This window comes from Gracilinanus agilis, chromosome 3, assembly GCF_016433145.1.
Source record: "Gracilinanus agilis isolate LMUSP501 chromosome 3, AgileGrace, whole genome shotgun sequence".
NCBI classification, from domain to species: domain Eukaryota; kingdom Metazoa; phylum Chordata; class Mammalia; order Didelphimorphia; family Didelphidae; genus Gracilinanus; species Gracilinanus agilis.
This window is the reverse complement of record NC_058132.1, coordinates 641,976,204-642,001,022: the sequence shown is the minus strand read 5'-3', so window position 1 is coordinate 642,001,022 and position 24,819 is coordinate 641,976,204. Positions and strand designations below refer to the sequence as shown.

Sequence of the window (24,819 nt, the reverse complement as noted above, 5' to 3'; positions counted from 1 at the left end):
AGACAGTCCTGAGTTGGGAGAGAAGAACCCTCCTAGTCCACGTTTTCATTCACCCCATCCACGTCTTTTCAGATTAGAGCTGATCCTCGCCTGTCTTTCCCATGGTAGACAGTTCAGCTTTTAGGGTTGTGTGTGTACACTGAAGCAGCCGCCTTCACTGCGGGTGGCACCGAGGACCCTCTGTAATGAGGGGATGAGCACGGTGTCTGGTTGGCAGCAGGAAACCAAGCGGGCCAGCTCAGGGTCCGAGTATTCAGGGTTAGAGTAGAGCTCTGGGAGGAAGGAGCTTGACTTGAAATGTTAGACAGGTTCCATTTGGGGAAGGACTGGTAACTTGGTTCTGCAGAGGGTTCCACTTTCTCCATCATCTGTCTCCCCAGCCTGGGCATTGTAGGAAGCCTCTGGGGATCCAGAAAGGCCTCTGATCCCAGGCGAGTCAGACGGCTCATTTCTAAACGGGCAGTTACCCGAGACAGGGCCCAAACTTGCTGCAGGTTTGGTCAGCTAGAAGGGTTTTCTGGCCTTGGACACAGGAGGTCAAAGCGGAGAATTTATTCTTCGCATTGCAGCCAAGCTCTTTACATGCTGAAAGAGCAGAGAATAAGTTCATCCTGACAGTGTTTCTTAGGGATAGGCAAGGACATGCCTGGGAAAGTATTGGCTACTCTTGTCCCACTTCTTCACTACTTCAGGGTAGTTCAGTGGGTAGGAGCCGGGGGGCATCCACTGGCCCAAGCCTTCCATTTTACAGAAGAGGAATCTGAGGCTGTAGCCTTCCTAAACAATTCCCTTTTCCATGTTGCTTTTGCACTTGGTATCAAAGAACTCTTTTTTCCTTCAAGATAAGAGCCCTGTTTTATCTAATGAGGAATCAGTGTCTGAGCTGAGGAGTGACTTGCCCCAACAAGACCACCACCTCATGTTAAATGCCTTGTTTTCCTCCTCATGACCCAAAGAGGCAATGGTAGGGGCAGCCCTGGGTGGAGGAGGTGTGACTAGGTAGCTTTCAGTGTCCGTCAGGCTTCCAGATGGCCTTCCCAGTGCCCTTCATTTTAGGACTCTGACAATAGAGGTGATCACCACCATAGACCGTCCTGGGCACTTGGGATAGCTGAGAACACCACAGCCTTATGGAGGAGAGACCGTGGGGCTTCCTTTCAGAGGAGTGAGTCCTCTGACCAGGGTCATCCCACCAGTACATCAGGGTCAGAGGCTGACTGTAGCCAGTGTACGTCACACACCCTCTAGGGATGGTGGGGATTAATTCCCCTGATGGGGCAGCCTCCTCTCCTTCCCATGAATCCACAAATGCAGTTCTAAAGCTGTGAGTCTCCAGTGTCCTGGAAGTCCAAAGCGATGACCCAGGCGGCTCCTCCATTGCCTGGGGAACAAGGCACCAATCAGCTCAGCATAGAAAGCTCATGCCCGTAAATGTGGGTTATTAAGTTCAGGGCCACCTCACCATGTTAGGACTACAGTGAGAGAGTTCATAGATGAGAACCTTGAAAGCCCATCAGGCTGATTTGGGTCCCCCACTGAACTGTGGTTTTCCCCAGGCTTCTTTGCTTGTTCTTTTTTTTTTTTTACCCAACCTTTCATCCATCCTGTCCATCCTGTGTGCACATACATTACTCCAGCAACATGCATTTGGAAATGTGGGAGAAAGACCTCAGAAAATGATCCTTTGGAGCGTCTCGCACCTTCTCTCTGGATCCCGGCTAGGTTCTCGTAGGTGTAGGTTCTCAGGGACCCCCAGAATTATTAGCAAGAGTTTTCTTCTCCACCATTGGAGGAGAAAGATCCATAACCATAAGAGACTCAGAGAGTCCGAGGGCCTCCTGGCTCGTAGCCAAGCCTCAGCAGTGTCTCATGAAATGTAAAGAATAAAGCTAGGCTGACTTAAAACTTTGGTGTCGGTAAATGAACCAGGAATTAGATGAGCAGAGAGATCGTCGGTGGTCAGAGCTTCATGGGGAAGCCAAGCCGCTGGGGCTTTAGCCATCGGGACATGGGGAGGGGTCAGGGATGAGGATGGGCAACCGGAAGCCCAGGTTTGGGTGGACACACCAATGACATCGTCTCTTCCCACCGATGGGCCCTCTCATTTCGAAGGAGTCCATGCCGCCATGATGTTTGCTTGTTCCAAAGAGTTTAAGAACAGTTGGAACCAGCTTTGAAAACATCTGGACTTGGACTCTTCCCTTGGGTTTTGCATTACTTGCCCATTGATCTCAGCGAGTGGCAGTCTGTCAAGTGCATTTGATAATATTTACAAAGAACTCCACACTGGGTTAGAATGTAAAAGCCAACAAACATCTCCATCTGGTTTCTGTTTGGGGAGTCGGCCCTTCCTTGGCCCTGGTGCACCCGAAAGGCGCTGTGTGCAGACCGCACCCAGGATCAGCAAGCCAGATGCTTCATGGTCGTGGAATTCCTTCAGGCTTTTCGCACATGACATTCCTTTCTCGTGTCTCTAACCCCTGTCCTCCAGAATGGAATCCCCATCTTGTCCAGGGGACGGGGCAGTTGGGGGTCTGCCTTCCTGCCTGTGCACAGGGCAATGGAGGCTCTGACAGAGAGCATGGCTGTTGAGCTTTGTGTCTCATTTGCATTCCCTCCCCATTGGAACAAACCTAATTCTCTGCCCCACCCGCCCCCTATAAGATTAAAATGTCGCTTCATGTGATTTTAGGTGACAGACAAGGAGAAAGTAGAACAGCTTCAGGAAGAACTCCTGCGAACTCAGGTGAGCTGAAGCCCCGAGCCACTGTTCCTCCTGCTTAATAGAGCTACTTGGGAGGAGCAGTGGGCAGTGCTGCTGGGTGCCCCTGCAGAATGGACTGGCTGGCACAGGAGGGAAGACTAGGAGGCTGCTGGCCTTGAGAAAGCAATCCGGAAAGGAATCTAAAGGTGAAGATGTTGGGAGGGAATGAGAGTGCAGATCGGAAAAGACAAGCAGAAAAAATCCTGGAGCTTTTTACTCGCAATTCTACCCAGACTGGCATTTCTAGGGAGGGCCCATTAGAATCTGTGGAGGTGATGTTAGTCCATTCTGAGGAATTGGATTGCTTTTATGAAACATCTCAGCTTGAGCTCACTCCGGACAGAAATCCTTTGTTCCCAAAGGTGCCCTCTCATCTTTCTGAAGAGTTGGAAGTGAGTGGGGATCCGAGGCCAACGGGGAGCCAAGCCTCAGCCCACACTTTTGGAGCCTGTTGTGTGTGTGAGCAGACAGGAGAGGCCGAGGGCCTTCCCACTGCTCGCGAGAGTGGTGCCCAGTGGCTAATGGGGAGATCTCGGGGGTGCCAGCTGCTAGGAGCCAACAGGGCTGGTGGGGCCCAGAGATGGTTTCCCCTGAGCAGCCTCCAGAGCTGCCCCTTACCTGAGCTTCATCCAGTGGGGAGAGGGAGAACTCTCCAGGGGAAAGCCAGAACCATTGGAAGGCCAGTCAAAGTGTCCTTCCCATCAGCAGGGTTGATTTCCCCAGAATTCCTTTTGACATTTAATGATGACTTTTAAACAAAGAGCCAGGCGGCATATCAAGAAGAGGAACTGGACAGGAAGGCTGGTTTGGGGGAGAAGTCAGTGACCCAAAGCAGCTGCTGTAGAGTTTAGATAGGAGTGTCCCCAAAGGCCCCAAGTTCCTTTGCCCGATGGTGGAGTGAGGGTCGGCCTTCCCGCTCGAGGTGCAGGGTGTGCTGTGGGAAACCCTGCTAAGCCTGGCCCCAAGGGCCCTTCTGAGAGTCTTTCTGGGCCCCTGATTACAGATGGACACAAGATGGGAGGCAGAAGGGAGCCTTCTCGAGCAGAAACTCCTGCAGCAGGAGTTTGATAGAAATGGCGAGCCTTGTCCATTGTCTGCCTCTTCTCAATTGCCGGTTTGGGGCAGCCCTGTGCTCAGTTAGGGGGGTCTAACAAGACCACAAAACAGGCCCTGCCCCGAGGAACTTGGATTCTCTGTGCAGAATAGGCACAAAGCACTGCCCACTGATGCTGATGTCTGGGGATCTCAAAGGTCATTTTATTTATTCCATTTTGCTTTCTTGGTTTTATGCAAAGAATTGTTGGTTCAGAAGTCAGATGAGGTGATGGGCTTTGTCTGCACTTGAGGCACCTTCATACCTCAGAATTTCTTCCTCCAAGCATTTTAATGATTTCTTTTAAAGTAGTACAATCAGGAAACTGGGCTAAACAAGGAAGACTTCATGGAGGTGGAGGCTTATTCATAGAATTCCTGTTCTCTTACTTACCACAATTCCGATGTCCTATTTAATTCTGTTCTGATGTCTCTTGTTCTCTTTTGCAGCTCAAATACCAGAGAATCTTGGAACGTTTAGAGAAAGAGAACAAAGAACTGAGGAAATTAGTATTACAGAGAGATGACAAAGGCATCCATCACCGAAACCTCAAGGTGCGCTGACCCCCTGGAGCCACACGTGCTTTGCTCAGCCAAGGCACTTGGCTTGTTGCTCTGAAAACTGCTTTCTTGGTAGCTTAGTGCTGGGTGGCTGATCTCTGAAACCCAAGGCAAACGGTGTTTGTTCTAGCAGCATTGTTCGAGGGTTTAAAGCCTTGTGGAGCCAGATGGGCGCAGCGGGCATGCTGCCAGATTAGCATCACTATTGGATCTCGGAACCCTCGTGCCTGTCAGACTTGCTGGGCATCTTTCGGCCATTTGGTCCCCAGATTCCATAGGCAAGTTACAGAGGATTTTTCCTCCCACCATCCTTGTCTTTCACACTAAAGCCATGCTGGTCCCTTGCTCAGTTTCCGAGGGCAGTGACGGCTGGGGAAAGAGGCTACGGTCCGGGGCAAGCCCCGAGTATCTGTGCCCTCACAGGGCTCCCATTCTTTTCCTTTAAACCCTTCCTTCTGTCTTAGAATCAATACTGCGATGACTGGGGTTGGGCCTTTAGGAGAACACTATTACAAATATGAATCATGTGGAAATAGGTTTTGAACAATGACATATGTATCACCCAGTGGAATTGCTTGTCAGCTCCAGGAGTGGGGAGAGAAGAGGGGAGGGAAAGAACATGAATCTTGTAGCCGTGGGAAAATATTCTAAATAAATTAAAAAATAATAATAATTAAAACAAAAAACATCAATACTGTGTATTGGTTCCAAGGCAGAAGACTTTAAGGGTAGGTGATGGGGATTATGGGGTCAATGGGGAACTTGCCCAACATCACACGGTGAGGCAGTGTCTGAGGCCAGAGTTGAAGCCAGGACCTCCTGTTTCTAGGCCTGGCTCTATCCACAGAGCCACTTCACTTCCCCGTGGGGGGTGGAGAGGTGATGCAAGGAGGGTTCGCCTGCAGGGCAGGGTGTCTCATGGTGCTGGTGCAGAGTGGGCACGGAATAAGAGCTCGTCTGTCAGGAGCTTCCTGGATCATTTCTGCCTTTCTTCTCCCTCCCTCTTCGTCTTCTTCTAAGACAGCTTTTCTTCAGCACGTGCATGAGAAGATTCCTCAGTGTCTCCTCTCCCCATGTAAGAGTAGCCGTGGTTCCCGGGGCTGCGTTAGAGGCAGAGGGGGACAGAGCGCCGTGTCCTTGGGCTTCTCGGCCTACGTGGGTCTTTGGCAGCTTTGGGTGCTACCCAGGCACCAGCTCCAGTCCGTGTCAGCAGAGAAAGGCCCGATGTCCGAAGCCTCTCTCACTCGTGTCTTTAACTCACATTTGCCAAAGACCCTCGTGGGCTGCTTGTTGCTTCATGACACGGAAAGCAGTCTGTGGCTTAACTGATTAGTCATCGAATCCTCACCGACCTTTCTGTTTGTTTTTAAGAAATCCCTCATTGACATGTATTCGGAAGTCTTGGACGTTCTCTCGGACTATGATGCCAGCTATAACACCCAGGATCACCTGCCTCGGGTAAGCTAAGCCGGGTACCCCCAAGAAGCCTGCCTGGGCCATTTTAATGACCAACTGCTTTGACCGACTTCTTTGCACAGTGGCTGAATTCAATAAATGTATTGACACCAAAGTATCCGATATCTTCCAAATTAGACCTTTTAATCATCAGATTAACTCAGTAAATGCACACCATCTCTTGTAAAATTGTTGAGGAAAATGGGTTTTTTTTTCCTTTTCTCCAGTAAAATTAATTCCTCGGGTAAATTGTCAAAAGAAAAGGAGCGTCTATCTTGAAACAATGAAAAACTCCAATTTTGCTGCAGCCTAATGAATTGTTGGTACAAATTGCTGCAAAACAGGTTCTTTTAGATTCACTTCTCTGGAGAACATTGATCGGGTTCCTGAAGCTATTGAAAAATAAGGCAGAGCTCTAAAAGAAGGCTTGTTGTGTCCCTTGTGTCTGCCCCGCAGAGGTCTGAGAAGCCAGCAGGGACTCCCTATAGACTCAAGTCACTATATGTAGCACCCCCAGGTCTCTCCTTCTGCCCTTAGTGGAGAAAAATCACGGAGCTTCTTGGCTGGATTTCCCAAGCTGTAGGAGATTTGGAAGGGTTAGGAGAATGGGCAGGAAGTGCTGTGGAAAGACAGGCTCCTCAATGGTTTGTAGTGGAGAAGGAGTCAGAAGAACTAGAGAAATCCAACCCAAGAGTACTCTGCACATCCCTCTGTGGGGCCCCGAGAACATTGGGCCCTGCTGGTGCCGCCCCTACTACCCCCGCCCCCGGGGCCTCAAGGAAAGGTTCAGTGATGCTCCCTGGCCTCCGTTCAAGATGGCGGGCATTTTGAATGCATCGTCCTAGGATCGGCTTCCAAAAAGAGGAAATGGAAAGTCTAAAATCAAGAGAGCTAAGCCTCAGTTATTAGAAAATGCACATGTATCAGGTCCGCTGTCCCCGGGGCATGTTAGAGAAGCAAAGCCCAGACCCCACGGCCTCCGGAGTGGAACTAGCATTCAGCAACAGATGTTCGTCAGTGGGAATCATCAGATTGTCTGGATTGATGGGTGGGCAGCATTGACTTGGTGACGGACGAGGCTTGTTGGAAAACATGTCCAGTCTGGATTAGGAAGCCTTTTAGGTGTGCCTCTTCCCCCAGTACGTTTAAGGGGGCAGTTAAAGCGTAACAAGTATGGCCTTGTGAGATGAGAAGAACTCGCCGAATCAAAAGAAGGACGTTGTTCGGAGCATCAGTGACCGGCTCCACCTATGTTTAGAGAAGGTGGCCGTTTTTCTTCAATTCTCCAGATTCCCAACAAATCTGTGGTTTGCTACTGCCCTCTGGAGGCAGATCCAGGCCCCATCGCCTTGGTGGTTGTCCGTGGGAAGGCCCGTGGCCATCACCCCCTAGTCCCCAGCCTTCTCTGTGTTGAGGCCTCCCAGACTCGCTCTAGCCGGTCCCCCGAGGGCAGACGGGCTGGGGGCGAGGCGGGATGGCCGGCCCTGGGTGTCCTCAGCAGCTTGTATCCAGGGACAGAACACAAATACCAACAAGGATCTCAGATGCAGGTAGGAAGCAATGAGTGATTGGCTGGTTCTCTTGTCCCAGGTCGTCGTGGTGGGGGACCAGAGTGCCGGGAAAACCAGCGTCTTAGAGATGATTGCCCAAGCGCGGATATTCCCACGCGGCTCTGGGGAGATGATGACCCGTTCTCCCGTCAAGGTGAGATGCGAGTCCGAGCGGATTCTCCCAGCAGCTCCCCCTCTCCCCGTCCCCCCAGACCTGTTGGAGAAGTGGGGGGTTGCTAGCAGTAGAATCGAGGCACCTTTTAAAATCATCTCAAAAGCCGAGTTTTTGAACTGCGTTCTTTTTGGCCAAGACAGTAATCTTGCAGGGACTCGGCGTCTCTCTGGTCTTGTAAAGGATTCTTTCCCTTCCTCCTTCTTTGCTATTCAGATCAGATGTATTACTGCAAAGCCAAAGAATCAGATTCCCCGCATAAAAGAGAACCAGTCTGGAGGGTGTGGGTATAGCTGAAAAGCCGAAAGGTTTAGTAGCCCCAAACCTAGAACTCCTCTTGGCGCACACCTTGTGTGGCCTCCTATCGCCTTCTCATCCGTCTTCTCAGACCGTCCGACTCATAGCTGCCCCTCCAGGACCAGCAAGCTTCGGGCCTCCCTCTGACCTGCGTCCTGGCTTTCCAGGCTGGGTCCAGCTAGAGTCCTGGCGGTCACCCCGGCCTGCCCATCTGCCTCTCCCACCTTTGGGCTCTCCCCAGCCCCGCTCCCACACGCACATGCTCATGCTTTCCTCTGAGGAGGCGCCCGGGGCCGCATGGCTCCATCGTTCCTCTTTGTGTCTGTGGTGCTGAGCCTGGGGCTGAGCTCACAGTCACTGTCAGGGAGCCAGATTGTTCCGTGGGCGACGGTGATGCAGACGCAGGAGGTGCACGTTGTCCTCCCAGAACGGTCCGTAAAAGATGCCCATCGGATCAGCTCAGGGAACTTGGTCCACCCAGGCTGGCCCGGCCTTCTAGGGATGCCCGAGGCTCTGAGGAGATCTGTGACTGGTCCAGGGTCACACTGACTCCCATTCAGTCGCCACGCTGGGCTCCAGGCCCCCCTCCGGATGCGCCTGCGGCCATCTCTGTGAGCACAAGCCGAGGGGACACCCCGGGGGCTCTGGGCTGTCCGGGGGATTCACAGCCCCTTTTGTGCCGTTTCAGGTGACGCTCAGCGAAGGCCCTCACCACGTGGCCTTGTTCAAAGACAGTTCTCGGGAATTCGACCTGACCAAAGAGGAAGACGTAAGTGGCAGAGCGAGGCCCACGGGCCGGGGATGGCCCGAGTCTGGCTTTCGGTGTCTCCATCAGCCCGTTCAGGACCGCCCTCCGTGGATGGCTGACTGGAAGTCCGGTGGTTGGGGCGTGCTGCCGAGGCGGAGACGTTCTTACTCCTGTTTGGCTTTTGTCTAACAGCTCGCAGCCCTGAGACGAGAGATCGAGCTCCGGATGCGGAAGAATGTGAAAGAGGGCTACACCGTGAGCCCTGAGGTAAGGGCGGCCGGGGCCCTCGGGGTGGGGGACGGGCTGCTCGCCGCACTTGCTCCTCGTCCGTGTCCTGAGCTCCCAAAGGCAGACACGAGCCGGACGCCCTGATGACTCAGGAAAGGACCTGAATTCTGGTGTCCCTCGTTCTGCAGACCATCTCTCTGAACGTCAAAGGGCCCGGGCTGCAGAGGATGGTCCTGGTGGACCTGCCCGGCGTCATTAACGTAAGTAGCCCCAAGTGCACACAAGCGTAGTTCGGTATTTCTGGGAAGGGAGAGCAAATCACCTTTCTGGCCTTTTCTTCAAGACGGTGACGGCGGGGATGGCTCCCGACACCAAGGAGACCATCTTCAGTATCAGCAAAGCCTACATGCAGAATCCCAACGCCATCATTCTCTGCATTCAAGGTGAGTCTTGGGGCCCTGGCCTGGGCCTTGTGCCGTGTCCCCTCTGCCCCACCTCCGAGGGCCTCTGAGAATCCAGAACACATCGTGGGCCGGCCCTCTGGAGAGGCCCAGAGGCACTCGGCTTCTTCTGGCTCCCTGACGGCCGTCGGACCACGCTGGCTCACACCCTTTGGGCTGTCCAAGAATGCCCAGGTGATCCTGCCTTAAGACTAGATTCCAGGAGAGGCTTGAGGAGTGGGCTCTGGGGCCGCGAGAGCTGGCTCTCCTAGTCGGACATAAGTGTCCTATCCTTTGGTCACAACCAAGAAGGATTTGGCTAGGGAGTCCCTGCCATGGGACAGGACCCACTTCCATCTATCCACAGCAGGAGAGACAGGAAAACTCGGAAGCAGCTCCCGCAGTGAACGGCAGGAAGAGAATGTCCTTATTAAAGAGTCCTAGAGCGACCCCCTTTTGCTCAGCCCCCATGTTCATCCAAGAGCCCTGAATAATGTGCACAGTGCGGGCCTCTAGCGATGGGGGGTGCCACCCAGTCTTGACACCCCTTAGAGTTACATTTGAGGATGTTTGCAGCAGACTTTAGACCTTTTATTGATTGACACTGACGATTCCATCCCTTGTGTGCAAGGAAACTGAGGAAAGATTGTCTGTCATGATTGGGGTGCCTGTGTAGGGTGCGAGGCTTCGAGGAGCACATTGGGGGTTCACTTGGCTCTTGTTCCTCGCAGATGGGTCCGTGGATGCTGAACGCAGCATCGTTACAGACCTGGTCAGTCAGATGGATCCTCATGGCAAAAGGACGATATTTGTGCTGACCAAAGTTGACCTGGCAGAGAGGAACGTGGCCAGCCCCAGCAGGGTAAGGCCTGGCCCCCCTTGGAGGGAACCTTGAGGCTTTGGACTAAGCCTGCGTCCCTGTTGTCAGGGTCACCGTGCCCTTGGGATAAGCCATTTTGCCATTCGGTTCGCTAATGATTGAGTTTGAAGACTGGACTTCCGGGCTCTTGTTTTCCCAGAATTGGGAGGTCTGTTGAAGTTGTCTCACTTTGCCATACCCAGCTCGAGCTGTAGGGAGTTCGGCACAAGCCCGTAGGTCCTGCTCACCACCTGGCTTTGCTGTCTTCTTCTGAAAGCAGCACCCCTCTGCCCCACCCCTCCCAAGGTGTCTCTCTCTCAAGGTGAAGCACCCAGCACCCGGGGCAGGAAGCAGATGATGGGTTCGAGTCCTCCCTTCATCTCATTAGAGAAGGTTACAGAGCCATGAACTCTCATAGGGAAAGCTCCTCACCGTCCTTCCTGTTGGGAAGAGTCTGGCCTCCACGCCGTGTCCACGGCTCCTTGCTTGTAGAGTGTTCCGAGCTGGAATGGCCCCCGGGGTGTGGGCCTGCTGCCCCAGAGCTGGTCAGCTTCTTATGCACACATTTGTTTCTGTTTCGCTTGGAGGCCTGCAGAGCTCCTTCCTCACAGCAACTCTGTGAGGAAGGTGGTTCACTGTCGTTATCCCATTCACAGATGAGCAAACCGTGGCTAAAGGTCCCAGAGGTAGTCGGCCTTTTGGCCCAACAGTCACTTCCAGTCTCCTCTGATTCTGTGCCTGACGCTCTGGCCAACAACCCCCTGAGGGGAGAGACTGTTCTTCCCATTCCGTAGCTGGACGCATGGAGGCTGAATGGAATGTGACTGTTGTACTCGGGGCTGCAGAGACTTAAGCGGGTCTCGGTGTAAGCGTTTCATTTTACGTAGAAGGAAGCCAGATCCCACCCAGGCGGAGGGACCCAGCTACAGCTACCCAGGGTTCAAACCGAAGTCTTCTGAGGCCCAGTTTACTCCCCTTCAGGCCGTCAGTCATTTAGCAAGCATGAATGAATCACCTCCAGGGTTCCGAGTGCCTGCCGGGTTGTGGGGACGAGGTTAGAGCCCAGGTTTTCTGACCCTCCTCTGATGCCTTTTCCATTTGGCCATCCACTGATCCCCAAGACGTCATTGATAGCTTTCATTTTCCTTTGGTTTCATTTCCTGGGACAGCTTTCCAGGGAGCCAAAGCGCCTAACAAGAGTGAAAAAGGGGGCCCATTCAGCCACATGAACCATCTGTCCTCTGTGTTCATTGCTCCAGCCCGGGGGCCCCCATCAGCAACGCGCCGTTCCTCTTTTCCTTGGCCTCTCACAGAAGAAATGGATGTTTCTGCTCTTGACGTCAAATAAGTGATTGACGCCCCCCCAGGTTTCCCAGTGACCCCAGCCTTAGACCATAGAACTTTCACCCCGCTGATGGCACCCAGGCAGAAGTTGAAGTTGGGGGGCGCTGAATGTCCCCAGCTACCAACTGGCCCCCGTGGCACCGGACAGAAGCCACGGAAGTCGTGCTCCTCATCCCATAGCTCAGCGCCACTTTCTAAACTGGCTTTTGCCATGTGTTTGTTTCGGTAGATTCAGCAGATCATCGAAGGAAAGCTCTTCCCAATGAAAGCTCTGGGTTACTTCGCCGTCGTCACGGGAAAAGGTACAGAGGGACCGGCTAATGGGCTCCCTTCGCGTCCTGGTGCTCGTTAAAGACCGCGTCACTGTCCTTTCTCTCTAGGAAACAGCTCGGAAAGTATCGAGGCCATCCGGGATTACGAAGAAGAATTTTTCCAGAATTCAAAACTCCTGAAGTAGGTGCATCACTCGGGCATTTAGACATTCCCAGGCGAAGGCTGAGCTAACATTCTGTGCACTTCAGGGGGTCTAACGGCCAGTTTCCGTCGTGGCTTTAGACGCTCCGCTTGGAACGCTGACTTTCTGGTTCTCAGAGGAGAGGCTGTGCTTGTCGGCTGAATGAATCTCAGCCGCCCTTGGCAGGAAATGGGGAGACGAGTCCGAGCTTGTTGCTGGCCTTGAGTCTGGAAGGCCGAGCACGGCTGAGCTTGCCTTGGGAGGAGAGATCCTTTGGTAGTAGCTGCCGCTTGTCTGTGAGCAGAGAACCCCAGAGGGGCTTCAGGGCAGCCCTGGAGCTGGAATAAGGGCTGGGCGCCATTAGGAGGTGGAAAGGAAGCTCCGACTGGGGGGGACCTTCCCTTCTCTGGGCTAAAATAGCCACAGCGACGAGATCCCAGGACGTGCGTCTTCTGTTGAGGTTATCAGAGTAGACACACACCATCAGTCCTTGGGCTCGTGATAAGCTCCCCGTCCCTTGATTTATTCCTTCCTCGAAGTCACCGAAAAAATGTGGAACAGAGAGGGGCGAGGGCCAGTTCCTCGGGTACCCCACTAGGCATTTCCATCCCGGTGTTCCTAAGTGCTCTCTAGAGCCCTCTCCTTGCCATCATCTCCACCAGGATGGCATGAGGCACTCCAGACTGGCCTAGACGAGCTTTGGCTCTGGCATTTCTTCAGTCTGCCAGGCCACGACCTGATCATAAAGAATGGAGATCATGCCCCTTGCACAGCTGGCCCATGCCATTCCCTCCTATGGGCTGATTCCTCAAACACTGTCCACCCAGGGAACTGGGAATATTCCTCAGGGAAAGACTTGAATTCATGTCCTGCCTCTGTCCCTTTGTCTCTGAGCTGTGTCTGTGACCTTGTGCTTGTTGGTGTCCTTGGGCAGCATCTGGTCTGCTCCTCCAGTACATCTTCCACTTCCCCAGCATCTCCCACCCCCTCTTCTTCCCTCCACACACCTTGTGGCCACCCTTCCCCCTCAGGCCCCCTCACTTCTCTCCCTGACTATCACAGTAGCCTCCAGTGGGTCTCTTTGCCTCCGATCTCTTCCTCCCTGCCCAGGAAACTCTCTGGTGAGAAGAAACTATTGCCTTCAGGATAGTGAGCTCCTAGTACGTGAGGCCCTTCACAGCTTGGCCCAGACAGCCTTTACTTATTCCCCTGATGACTCATCTCTCCTGCCTCTGCCTCTTGGGCCTGGTCTGCCCTGGACCTTGGGGGCTCCTTATGACCACCTCTGAGAATTCCTCAGCTCCACCTTGGACTTGGGCCCTCCCTGAGTCCTCCGGCATTTGTCTCGCCCATCCTCGTTTGTGCATGGATGGAGCGAAGCTCCTTGGCAGCAGGCACTGCTTTGCTATTTGTGGTCTTTGCGTCCCAGGCGTCCAGCCCAGTGCCTGACACACAAAAGGTGCCCACGATGGTTCCCCTTGCTAGGGAGCCATGCCGGTGCCTCTGAGTACAGACTCCCTGGCCAGGAGGGTTATTTCTCCCTCTTGGGGAGCTTTCCTCCAGTGAATTTTAATCATTCATATTCTAATTCGATAGAATGGGGAGCCTGATGGATATAAAAGAGAGAGAGAAGCACAGAAAGAGACAGAGAGACAAAGAGACAGAAACAGATAGACAGACAGAGACAAGGGAGAGAGCCAGAGACAGACAGACAAAGAGACAGAGGAAGAGGCAGAGAGACACAGAGAAAAAGAGACAGAGACAAGGGAGGGAGGAAGGGAAAGAGACAGAGACAGACAGACAGAGAGACAGAGACAGGGGAGGGAGGGAGCCAGAGGCAGACAGAGACTGAGGACTGTTCCCCCAGCTCCAGGCCTCTTGGGAGCCTTAGCTGAGAATGCTTTGGGATTGGCAGGACACGAGACAGGTCACTTCCAGCTCCTCACTAGAGTGACCGTCTTGTGTTTGCCACTTTCCCTGCAGGACAAGCATGCTGAAGGCCCACCAAGTGACCACCAGAAATCTCAGTCTGGCGGTGTCCGACTGCTTTTGGAAGATGGTGCGAGAATCCGTGGAGCAGCAGGCCGATTGTTTCAAAGGTAGCTCAGCCATGAAGGCATCAGGCCGCCTCTCCCAGGGCCCCGACCTGCTCTTTTTCACAACTTTTAACAGCGGATAAACTAGTTGTGTGCTGGGCCTCGTGTTCCATGTAGGTTTCAGGCTATGGGTTTGTGGCTCACTTGGGAAAACAATTCACTCCTGACATGAAAGACAGGGTGTGCGTGCGTGTGGGGGGGAGGTGGGGGGGGGGGGTTGGTTGCTCTTTTTTTTTTTTAAATGCGTGAACCTTTAGCCAACATGAGCAAAAGAGGAAGCCAAGCCTCGAGAGTTCTACTTCATTGTCCCTGGGAAAAGGAGGGCAGGGTTCAGTAGTCAAGGGAAGACACTAGTTCCTCCTAAGCAGATTTAAATTAATTTTCGGTTGACTCTTCACCACTTCTCTGATGACCCCAGGAATAGAGAGGAAAGGGTGGATGCGAATGCAAAGGTTGGACACACAGGAAAAGAACCAGAGATCTCAGGGCAAGGGGAAGACTCTGGCTTCAGAAGGAAATCACTTATTCCAAAGAGACATGTTGGCTGAAAGCACATCCAGGTCCCGTAGCATTTTGAAAAATTATGCAGTGATGACAGAGTAACAGGAGGAGGAGGAGAGCTCCTTCCAAAACCCTCCTCCGATGTACCAGCCTGAGGCCTGAGCAAGAAATCCAAGAGGAAACTGTAGTGAGTCATTTTTTCAGCCTAGACCAGTGATCCCAAAGTGGGCGCCACCACCCCCTGGTGGTGCTGCGGCGATCCAGGGAGGCAGTGATGGCCACAGAGGCTTTTGGGGGCGGTGATAGTATGTGACAGGAGGCGCTAAGTCATATTTTTTCTGGAAAGGGGGCGGCAGGCCAAAAAAGCTTGGGAACCCCTGGCCTAGATTGTCAAAGAATCAGGCAAAAAGGTCTGTGGACCCCAGGCCCAGTTTTAGCTGGAAACAGCCCACCTGAGCAGGGAGAGGACTCTGACCCATTCCTTAGGGTCCTGGCCTTGTGCTGAGGGCAGGGGCAGATTGCGGGCCAGCTGGGTAGTGACCTGCACCTACAAGTGGTGGGTCCTAGGCTGCGGACTGAGCAAGGGGCAAGGTGAGAGGCAAGCCGCAGCCGTGTGCCTTCATCCCAGGAGTGGAGCAGAGCCTCGGTTTCAGCCTCAAGCTCATTCAGGAGCCAGCAGCAAAGGAACTAGGACAGGAATCTCTGACCCTCTGAACCAGCAGGCCCTCTGCCCAACTGGATGACAGGAGCCGAGTCCAGCAGCAGAGCCAGGCCAAGGCCACTGGCATGCTCAGAGTCACCTAGGTTAGGGACTTGGAAAGCAGCGGCCAGCCAGAGCTATCTTGGAGAAGAACACAGGAGGCAGCCCCAACTTTAGGTCTGAAGTCAGAAAGTAGATGGAGAGGCCAGCTGGAGCACAAGTCCAGCTGGAATTCCAAGGACGAGATGAGGCACGAGAGTTGAAAATATATTTATAACAGAAATAAGAGCGCACAAGGAAAAAATAGGAAAAGAAGTAAAAGCCATTGAAGAAAGAATTAGTGAGCAGCTTGGCACAAGAGGGACAGACAGAATGCCCTGAAAATTAGAATGTGCCAAATGATTCCATGAGGCAGCAAGAAATCTTTTTTAACTCAAAAGACTTGTGGAAGAAGCAAGATGTTTGATAAGAACATATGAGGTGGGTCATCGCATAGCAAACATAGCCAAAACAACTCACCTTAAGAATCATTGGGCCATCTGAGTGCCTTGAGTCTGTTTTTAAAAAGAGAGAGAGGGCAGCTGGGTAGCTCAGTGGAGTGAGAGTCAGGCCTAGAGACGGGAGGTCCTAGGTTCAAATCCGGCCTCAGACACTTCCCAGCTGTGTGACCCTAGGCAAGTCACTTGACCCCCATTGCCCACCCTTACCAATCTTCCACCTATGAGACAATACATCGAAGTACAAGGGTTTAAAAAAAAAAAGAGAGAGAGAGAGAGAGAGAGAGAGAGAGAGAGTCTAGATGTTGTATTTTAAGAAATCATAAAGAAAACTAATCGGATCTGTTAGAACCAGTGGCCAAGGAGAACTACAAAGAACCCCTTGGTTACTGCCTGAAAGAAGCCCCCAAATGAAAACTCCCAGAAACACGATAACAAAAACCAAGAGCTTCCGAATCAAAGAACCAAAGACTGCCAGCCAGCAAGAAAGAACTCGAGCTCTAAGAAGCCACAGTCAGGATCACCCACCACCCTGAAGAGTGGAGAGCTTGGCGTTAGGCAAAGAATATGGATTGACAAGAATAATCCACCCATTACAACTGAGTGGAATCCTACTTGGGATAAGGCGGATCTTTGATGAAGTAGAAGACTTGAGACATGCCTCATGAACAGATCAGAGCTCCCTATAAACTGAAGTGCTCACGCTGGAGGCAAGAGAAACATCAAAAGGTAAACAGAGGCAAACTCATAACGGATCAAGCAGGATTATCTCTTGATATTCAGCTGTGGGGAGAGGACGTCTGTCCCCTCTGAATCCTCTCATCAGGGTCGTAAAGGAGGCCCGTTGGACAAGGCCTGCGGGTGGTTCTGTTCTGTCAGGACGCTCTTAGAAGAAGAATGGAAAGGAAGAAGAGGACCACACGCCAGCAGGGTGATCTCCCACAGTAGGACTAGGGGAGTAGAAGCCCATAGGAACAAAGAGGGAGGCCCGGGAGAGGCAGAGGATGCTGGACCTTCCTCTCACAATGGGGAGGAATACACAGTTGTTTTCATCAGTATAGTTCATTAAACTTGGTAACGCGAAGGAAAGGAGAAGAGGAGAGGGAGGAGAAGGGAGGGATTGGACCCTCTAAGGATGAACAAAAATGCTGCTCTCTGCTCATTTCTTTGGTAGCAAAGAACTGGAAGGAACAGTGGAATAAAGTGCAGTATGGAAACGCGAAGGAATATTATTGGGCCGTAAGAGGAGCTTTAGCCTTCTCTGTTTCTCCGTGAGGTGGGGAGAGGTGGTAGATTTTTAATTTTAAAAAGATGACATGCATGTGTGAGAAGATGGAGCAATCAGCCACAATCGAAAGCCTTTGGGGGAAGATGAGCGGATGGTATTGTCATTGCTGTCTACTGTAGACCGCCTGGACGAATCGAGGAAAAGGCTGAGTTGTGAAGTACGCCCGACCCCCGGGTGATTCTCTGCCTGACGGAGCCCCCCCACCCTCTCTGGCAGAACTGAAGAACACGCATTTAGAGCTGCCAGTAGAAGGAGCGGGGCGTGTGAATAAGGAGTCAGGACCCGGCCTCGGCCTCGCTCTCTCCAGCCGGCTTGTAGAGAGGATCCTGATCCGCCCAGGAACGAGCTCCCGACCTCGATGAGATCGCAGCTCAGGCCAGAACAGAATTCTCTTTGTTCGAGGGAATGATGTTCAGTTTTAAAAGCTGTAGAACGCTCACACTACCTAGCCACTGGGAGAAACTAATTGACGGGGGTGGCAATGCATAGACCTCATAGGGAAGAGAATCGGGGCTAGAGGAGAGCCCTGGATTGGGGCAGTGGCCGTCCAGGCCCAGAGTGAGGAGAGCGAGAGTCCATCTCCATCTCCCAGACTAGAGGCAAGTTCTCCACTGAGAGATTCTGGAAACACAAAGGGACGCCAGCCTGAGGAGGAAAGGGGGGCCGTTGTCTCGGCGTGTTCAGGGAACTCCGCTATCAATCGAGGTTTCACAAAGGCACGTTCAGAAGACGGAGGCTCAGTATGAAGTATGTGGCCTAGGCCTAAGGGGAGGATAGTCCACAGGGAATTTCAGGAGCTCCAGTGAGGGACAGAGGAAGGGGCACTGCCTGAGGGACCAGACCACTGCTTGGGATGGATGGGACAGTGGGAGCCAGCGGAGGCCGAGCTCTTCAGCTCATTGGGCTGCTTAGGCTCTTAAGCCTGGACAGGAGCAAACAAGTAAGGCTTGTAGGGAGATGCCCGCAGAGAGGAGAGAGGAAGCTGGCATCAGGGCTGAGCTCGAGGCCCTGGGCCAGGGGAGCCACAGCCTGAGACCCACCTGGAGATGGTTTTTAAAACACTCACGAATAGAAGAGGTCTGTCTCGTGGGGGGCTCACAAGGAGGGGGAAGCCCTCACCTTAGAGGCCTGGGAGCGGGTCTGGGTTCCCCACCAAGTCCCAGGACACGTTATTCAGAGGAGGGTTCGTGAGTGGTAGGAGCACCTCAGGCCAGACTGGCCTTCATTCCTTTTCCTCCCACACGGGTTCCAGTTTCGTAGATGAGGAAAGTGCTGAAAGTTGTTGTTGGCTTGGATTTCAGGGCATTTGACGAAGCCACATGCCGCTGGTGTGGGGGAAAGCAGAACGTTGTAGGCAAGACAGTAATGCAGTTAGGAGGATTCAGGCCCGGTTAGACACTTGGATCCAAAGAGCCGTCGTTAATGATCGAGTCTTACTCTAGAAGGAAGTCTACAGGGGTCCATGCTTGGGCCAGTGCTGCCTGGATACAGACCGGGACAGTTGGCTCATCCCATTTAAAGAGGTCACGTCGGGGGAGAGGAGGAAGAACCAGCCTGCTAAAAAGGAAAATCCAGATCCCAGAGATTCCATACATGACTGAGTCTAAGAGGACGAAACTCAAGAGGGATACACGGAAAATCTTGGGCTTGGTTGGGTTAAGAACAGAAACAAGGACAGTGTCGTGCCCAGGAAAGCTCTCGGGATTTGGGTGGGCTGCACACTGTCGCCTCTAGAGCCTTCTCCTGGCCTCTCTGCTTGGCACCTTCCAGGCCCCTCGAGGACTCATGGGCAACTGCCCTTGGCTGCAAGCGAGCGCTGGCGGCTGCCCTCGATCCCGCGCCTCGCCCACTTGGGGCCTGGCTCAGGGACCCCCGGGTGCTCCCATGTTTCGGGTGACCCGGTCCTAGAAGGAAGACTCGGGTCTAACCTCCCGGTTTGTGCCGCACTGCTTCAGATGGCCAGCTCTCACTCCATGCAAGACAGTTTGCAGACTTCCCTTCGTTGAAAGCTGGGCCGTCGTCCTTCACAGTCTTTCCGAGCTGACCGACAGTGACTCAGGAAATGCGGTGCCGTCTCTTCCCATAGCAAAGATTGGTCCTGCTGCACCCAGTGACCAGAGGTGACCCAGGATGGTGGAGCCCTTTCATATCTGGAGCCATCCAGGCCATCTCTGGTCAGGTGTGATCGTCCCCCTCACCCCAGCCTGCGGGCGCGCCCCTTCTTTTGTCCTTTCCTGTGGATGCCAGGACAGCGGGGGTGGCCGCTTTCCTCAGTCACCCTTGTCAGCCTCGTTTTGTTCAGAGCTTCGGCGCCCTGACACTGCTTCGATAGGACCCTGCCGTCACCTGGATGCCTCACTGGGAGTCGGGTGTGTGGGAGGGCACCCGAGAAAGTCCATCCAGTCTTAGTCTGGAAGCTTCCCACACTGTCCACGCTGGCCTCAGGGCTTAGTCCTTTTCCATATTCAAGAAGTTTTAGCTCAGTGCTTGGTTGCACCTGAGGCGGATGCTGTAGGCCGTGGGAGGCCCAGACACGTTTAAGCTTGCTTCTGGGGCGGTGCTCTGGGGGGATCGAAGCCCCTGTAGGGCCAGGCGCTGCGTGGAGCCATCGGGCTCCTCATGGGCAGGATCTCGCCTTGGGGGAGGTAAAGACCGCCAGGACGCCCATCTTATAGCTGAGGGGCTCGTGGAGTCACCCGGGACTGGCCAGAGGGTCGCTGATCGCTGTTTTTCCTTCCTCAGCCACACGTTTCAACCTGGAAACTGAATGGAAGAACAACTATCCCCGCTTGCGAGAACTTGACCGGGTAATACGCTTTCTTTATGCTTTTGGTTTGGGCCTTTCCATCATTCACAAGATCCCAAACTGCAGGAGCTGATAGCAGAGAAGATCTTCTCACAGTTAGGGAGCATCTACCACTAAAAGGGACATTTCCGAATGTCAGCTAACCTCCCAGCAGCCCCCCCAAAAAAAGGAGGAAGAAAGCCAGAATTCTAGCGCAGCGGCCTTTTCTGCAGAGTCTGAAAGGCCGCTTCTGCCCAGCTACAGCCTGGCCTCTCCCAGATGGGATCAGGCATTGTAAACTGGACTTGGGCAGCAGTGGCAGATGCCATGAAGACAGTCCACCCAGGCTCGTGCCATTGAGCCTCAGGGACACTTGGATATTGGCACTGGGAGCCGGGGAGGTGGGAAAGGTCTCCCTCACCAGGGCATGGATTTTCTCTGATGCAGATGACAGAGGCCCGTCCTCCAAGCAGGACTTGACTCCTCCGTCTTCTAGGAGGCCGATATCTACTCCAAGCAGTCTCAGGCTGGGAGAGGCAGGGCCTGTGGGGCCTGCCTCTCCTGGAGGTACCTGAGGCCTGAGCAGGGGCCCCTGGGCCTGTTCACATCTCTGGGCATTCTGTGCCCCAGTCCTGGGTGATTCCCTCCTCCCTCAGGGATCTTCCCCACCCGTTGGAGGCTTTTCTCTGGTGGGTACAACGGAATCTGCATTATTCCGGTGGTCCATTGGTCAGCCTTGCACACACTGCGTGGTTCCCATCCCATTTTCCAGGCATCTGTTTCTTAGGTCTGATTGGCCCGTGAGTCACTGTGGGCACCTCCAGCAAAGGTAAATGGGTTTATTTTTAAAAGCTCACTCGCATGTTTCTTTCCTGCCTAGAATGAACTCTTTGAGAAAGCCAAGAACGAAATACTAGACGAAGTTATCAGTTTGAGCCAGGTGACCCCAAAGCACTGGTGAGTCCTGACTCGCTTCCAGACCTCTTCCTCTGGGGAGATCTTTAACATGCTTCTTTCCTTGTGGCATAGATGTAGAAGTCCATGAAAAATTGCATGTTGCCTATTGGCCATCCCCACCTAGAAGCGTCTGCCGTTCCAAACGTCTGAAACAAAACTCTCTTCCCCTGAAACGATTGTGTGCCTTTTCCTAACCTTCCTGGTTTCTGTGTGGGACACCTGCGTCTTTCCAGTGCCCTGAGGCTACAGCCTTGAGTCCTCAATTCTGCCCCTTCCTCCAGCCCTTGGGGCTCCCCATTTCCCAGATTTCCTCCATTCTGATTGCCCCATATCCCTCCATCTCTCTCTTCCATTCAGACAGCCCTCAGCCCCTCGAGGTGATTCCTGACCTGGCCTCTTGATGAGTCTCCATTCTTGAGTCTCTCCCCTTTCAAATCCTCCGTCTTCCTGCCACACTGATCTCTCTTGGGGAGCTCCTGTGGTTCCCATTATGACTCATGAGATCAGATACAAACCCCTCTTCTGTTAAGCCCTCAACATGGTGCCCGGCACAGGTTCTGTCGAGCTCCTCGTCCCCCTGCCCTTTGGCCTTCAAAGCCCTTCACGAGGAGGAGCCTGCCCGTCTTTCTCTGGTGCTTTCCTTTTTCTCCTCCTTCCCTTGGATGAAGTGGCCTCGTTGCCATTTCTCAGAAGTATCTCCATCCCTCCCGGCTTCTCCCCTTATGCCCTCCTCACCCGGGCTGTTGGAAGCCAGCTGCCTTCGAGGCCCCGCTCTGTGACCAGCCACTGCCCCCCGAGTTGGGGGTGCGCCTTCTGAGGGCCCTCCTTCCTCCTGCCTTTTAAATGGCACGTTTTGTTGGCACTTTTGGTTGTGATGCCAGGCACACACGGCCCCACCGAAACCCAAGAGCACAGGGCCTCCCTAGACACTTCTGTGACCTCCCATGCAGCCAGGGAAAGGAAGCGTGTGTGTGCATCAAATAAAAGGGGGTTTTAAAGGGTAAAGTGGAGGATACTTTTGAAAGGAAATTGATTTTTTTGGATAAAATTAAGTTTCATCTCTTGGGGTTTATGTGAGAAGTGGAAGCCATCGTATATGCCGGTGATTCCCAAAGTGGGCGCCACCACGATCCAGGGGGGCAGTGATGGCCACAGGTGCATTTGGGGGCTGTGAATAACTGCAAGGCGGCGGTGATAGTATGTGACGGGGGCACTAAGTATTATTTTTTTCTGGAAAGGGGGCGATTTGGGCTTTTAGAACACAGCTTCCTTATAACACAGCAGATATGGGGAGATTAAAAAAGCAGCTCTGCTGATAGCCATTTGTGCCAGATGAGGATGGATTGGTGGAATCTGGGGCGTTAGAAGGAAGCCCGAGCACCCCAGATCCCCTAGAAGATCTAGTGAGGAGTCATCACCCACAGCCTCAAAACCCGTAGAAACAGGGAAACGCAGGCTCCTTCTGGGGAAGCCTGTTCCACTTTGGGGCCGTTTATCTTCCTTTTGAGCCTCTCTGAAATGTAGGGTCCTGGATCCAGGAGCCAGTGGGTAGTCCAATGGACTGTTCCCTTCCATCACTCTATCCTGAGACTACCAGAAGAACCCAGCAAAACATGTCGTGCCATGGGATTGCCAAACCCCACTGGGGAAGAGATCTTGGGCTTCTGGTCTGATCCCAGCGGGCCTGGGAAGCCATTGTACATCTATGTCCCACGGAGCCCTTACCTTCATTGAAAGCCCTCTTGGGATGGACACACACAAGTGGTCTCTTGGTAGCCTTTGAGAGGTGGAAGCATTCATACTTTCTGGGATTTCTGTTCCCTTTTTTTTTTTTTTTTTTTTTTTTTTTAACTCTTAACTTCTGTGTATGGGCTCCAAGGCAGAAGAGTGGTAAGGGTGGGCAATGGGGGTCAAGTGACTTGCCCAGGGTCACACAACTGGGACGTATCTGAGGCCAGATTTGAACCCAGGACCTCCCGTCTCTAGGCCCGACTCTCCATCCACTGAGCTACCCAGTTGCCCCCAATTTCTATTCTTTTAATCTCTTCTCCCTAAGCCACTGGAGGTTGACACTATCACACTCATGTTGCCATTTTCTTGGGTTTCTTCCATGGATATTTGCCCTGGTTGTCTCCCTAAGAGCTATTTACACATTTCTATTAAATCTCACCTTTTCAGAGTCGTTCGCCCCCAGAATTCAGAGATCAAGTTTAGAAGTCCAAGATGGGAAAGCCTGGCTGGCTGGCAGTCCATCAGGGTTAGTGGCCTGGGAGCTTGCTGAGTCAGTCAGGATGTGACATGGCAGAGTTCATACCCTTCTAGGTCATGTGACGAGGTGCCAGCTCTGTGCCAGTCACCCTCCTAAGGCTTGGGATATAAAGAAAGGGACACCCACAGTCCCAGCCCTCAAGAAGCTTGCAGTCTAAGGAGGATCTCGTTGGTAGAAGGCACTAGGCCTCTGCCACGTTTCCATCTCTCATTTTCTAGGCGACATAATGGCCAGAGCTCTGGTTGGAGTCAGGAAGACAATTCTAAGGCTGCCTCAGATACTTGCTACTTATGTGACCTTTGGCAAGTCACTTAACCTCTGCCTGCCTCAGTTTCCTTAACTACAATATGGGGATCATAGGAGTACCTATCTCCTAAACCCAGGATTGTTGTCATTGGAATTATTTATTTTAATGTTTTCAGATTTAATTATTGAGATTTCCCATCTCCTTTGTTCTTTCCCTTGTAGAATTTTAGGCCACAGAAGCCCACCAGTCCTTTCTCTGCACCCTTTGAACTTGTGGAAACTCTCTTTGTTCTTGATTTAGCTTCTACTGAGGTTTTGGCCAAAAGACTTCGTTTTCTGTGAATCCTTTGGGGGAAAATCCTACTTTCCCTAAGTGGTGGGTGTAGGGTGGAGTAGGCCCTGCCAGACCTTTTCTTTCCCAAACTCAGAGCTGTTCTGCTCTCCCTTCTTCCCAAGGTCCTCATTTCTCCTTAGGTACCAGATCCTTCAAGATTGCTGGAATCTGGCCCAGAGAGAATATGGAGAATGAAGAGCAGATGGAGAATCCCACATAAAGCTTTGAGACCCCCCCCCCCCCAGTTATCATGCCCTTGTGGTCCCCGGCAGTATCCCTTTCTAGCCTCACACAAGAGGTTTTCTGTGAGCCGGGCTGGGGGCCCATCATTCCCTTCTTGCCCCGGACCCTCCAGCCACCTGGCCGGCCGAATGTCCCATCTCGGGCCTTTGTGCACACCGGAGCCCTCCGTCTCCTGTTCAGCACCTTCTCTTAGATCCCGTCTGTCTTCCGGCTGAGCCAGTATTGGACAGAGCTTGGCGCCAGGCCTGGCCTATGGGAGGCTGGGCAAAAGCTGGCGGTGATGGCGGTGATGAGGACACGTCCCCGCCTGTAGAGGAAGCATTTCCCGGTTCCCTCCCGCCGTTACTGTCTTGTCAGCTTGTTGGGGGCAGGAGCGTTCCGATAGCCCCGTGTCTGTCCTGCCTTGTCTGGATTTAATCCGTCATTAAAGAGCCTGCTGTGTGCCAGCAGGGCAGGGGACGCAGCCTTGGCTCTGTAAATCCTGTTGGCAAACCGGCATCCTTGTAGCTTTCTTATCGGTCCTCTAGTGAGCCTTTCTCTGGGACAGACCCGGCGGGCACCACCCCCACCCCCACCCCACGGGGGAATTGGCCCTCTGGGCAGGGCCGTGGAGGGGGCAGTGAGGCCCAGAGCTCCGGGGCTAAGAGCCAGAATGGCCCTCATGCTCTTTCCTGTTTCAGGGAAGAGATTCTCCAGCAGATGCTGTGGGAGAGAGTATCGACGCACGTGATCGAGAACATCTACCTTCCTGCTGCCCAGACCATGAACTCGGGCACTTTCAACACAACGGTGGACATCAAGCTCAAGCAGTGGACAGACAAGCAGCTGCCCACTAAAGCGGTCGAGGTTAGGCTGTTGTCCTGGTGGGTAGAGTGAGAGCCAGCAGCTGGGCCCGCACCTCTGCCCTGGCAGGACTCGCACCATCCTAGAGGCCGCCTG

General features: G+C 53.1%; 1 protein-coding gene across 4 annotated transcripts in view; it reads left to right on the top strand.

The window, feature by feature from the left end:
* Positions 1-24,819, top strand: part of OPA1 (OPA1 mitochondrial dynamin like GTPase) — a 66,656-nt gene that overhangs the window by 25,234 nt on the left and 16,603 nt on the right. For all 4 annotated transcript variants that reach the window (XM_044670881.1, XM_044670879.1, XM_044670880.1 and 1 more), the window contains 15 exons: positions 2,693-2,746; positions 4,307-4,411; positions 5,789-5,875; positions 7,463-7,576; positions 8,580-8,660; positions 8,832-8,906; positions 9,056-9,127; positions 9,211-9,310; positions 10,039-10,169; positions 11,740-11,812; positions 11,891-11,963; positions 13,948-14,063; positions 19,789-19,853; positions 20,712-20,788; positions 24,561-24,726. In XM_044670881.1, coding sequence (XP_044526816.1) covers positions 2,693-2,746; positions 4,307-4,411; positions 5,789-5,875; positions 7,463-7,576; positions 8,580-8,660; positions 8,832-8,906; positions 9,056-9,127; positions 9,211-9,310; positions 10,039-10,169; positions 11,740-11,812; positions 11,891-11,963; positions 13,948-14,063; positions 19,789-19,853; positions 20,712-20,788; positions 24,561-24,726 — 1,389 coding nt within the window. The remainder of the gene's footprint in view (positions 1-2,692; positions 2,747-4,306; positions 4,412-5,788; positions 5,876-7,462; positions 7,577-8,579; positions 8,661-8,831; positions 8,907-9,055; positions 9,128-9,210; positions 9,311-10,038; positions 10,170-11,739; positions 11,813-11,890; positions 11,964-13,947; positions 14,064-19,788; positions 19,854-20,711; positions 20,789-24,560; positions 24,727-24,819) is intronic.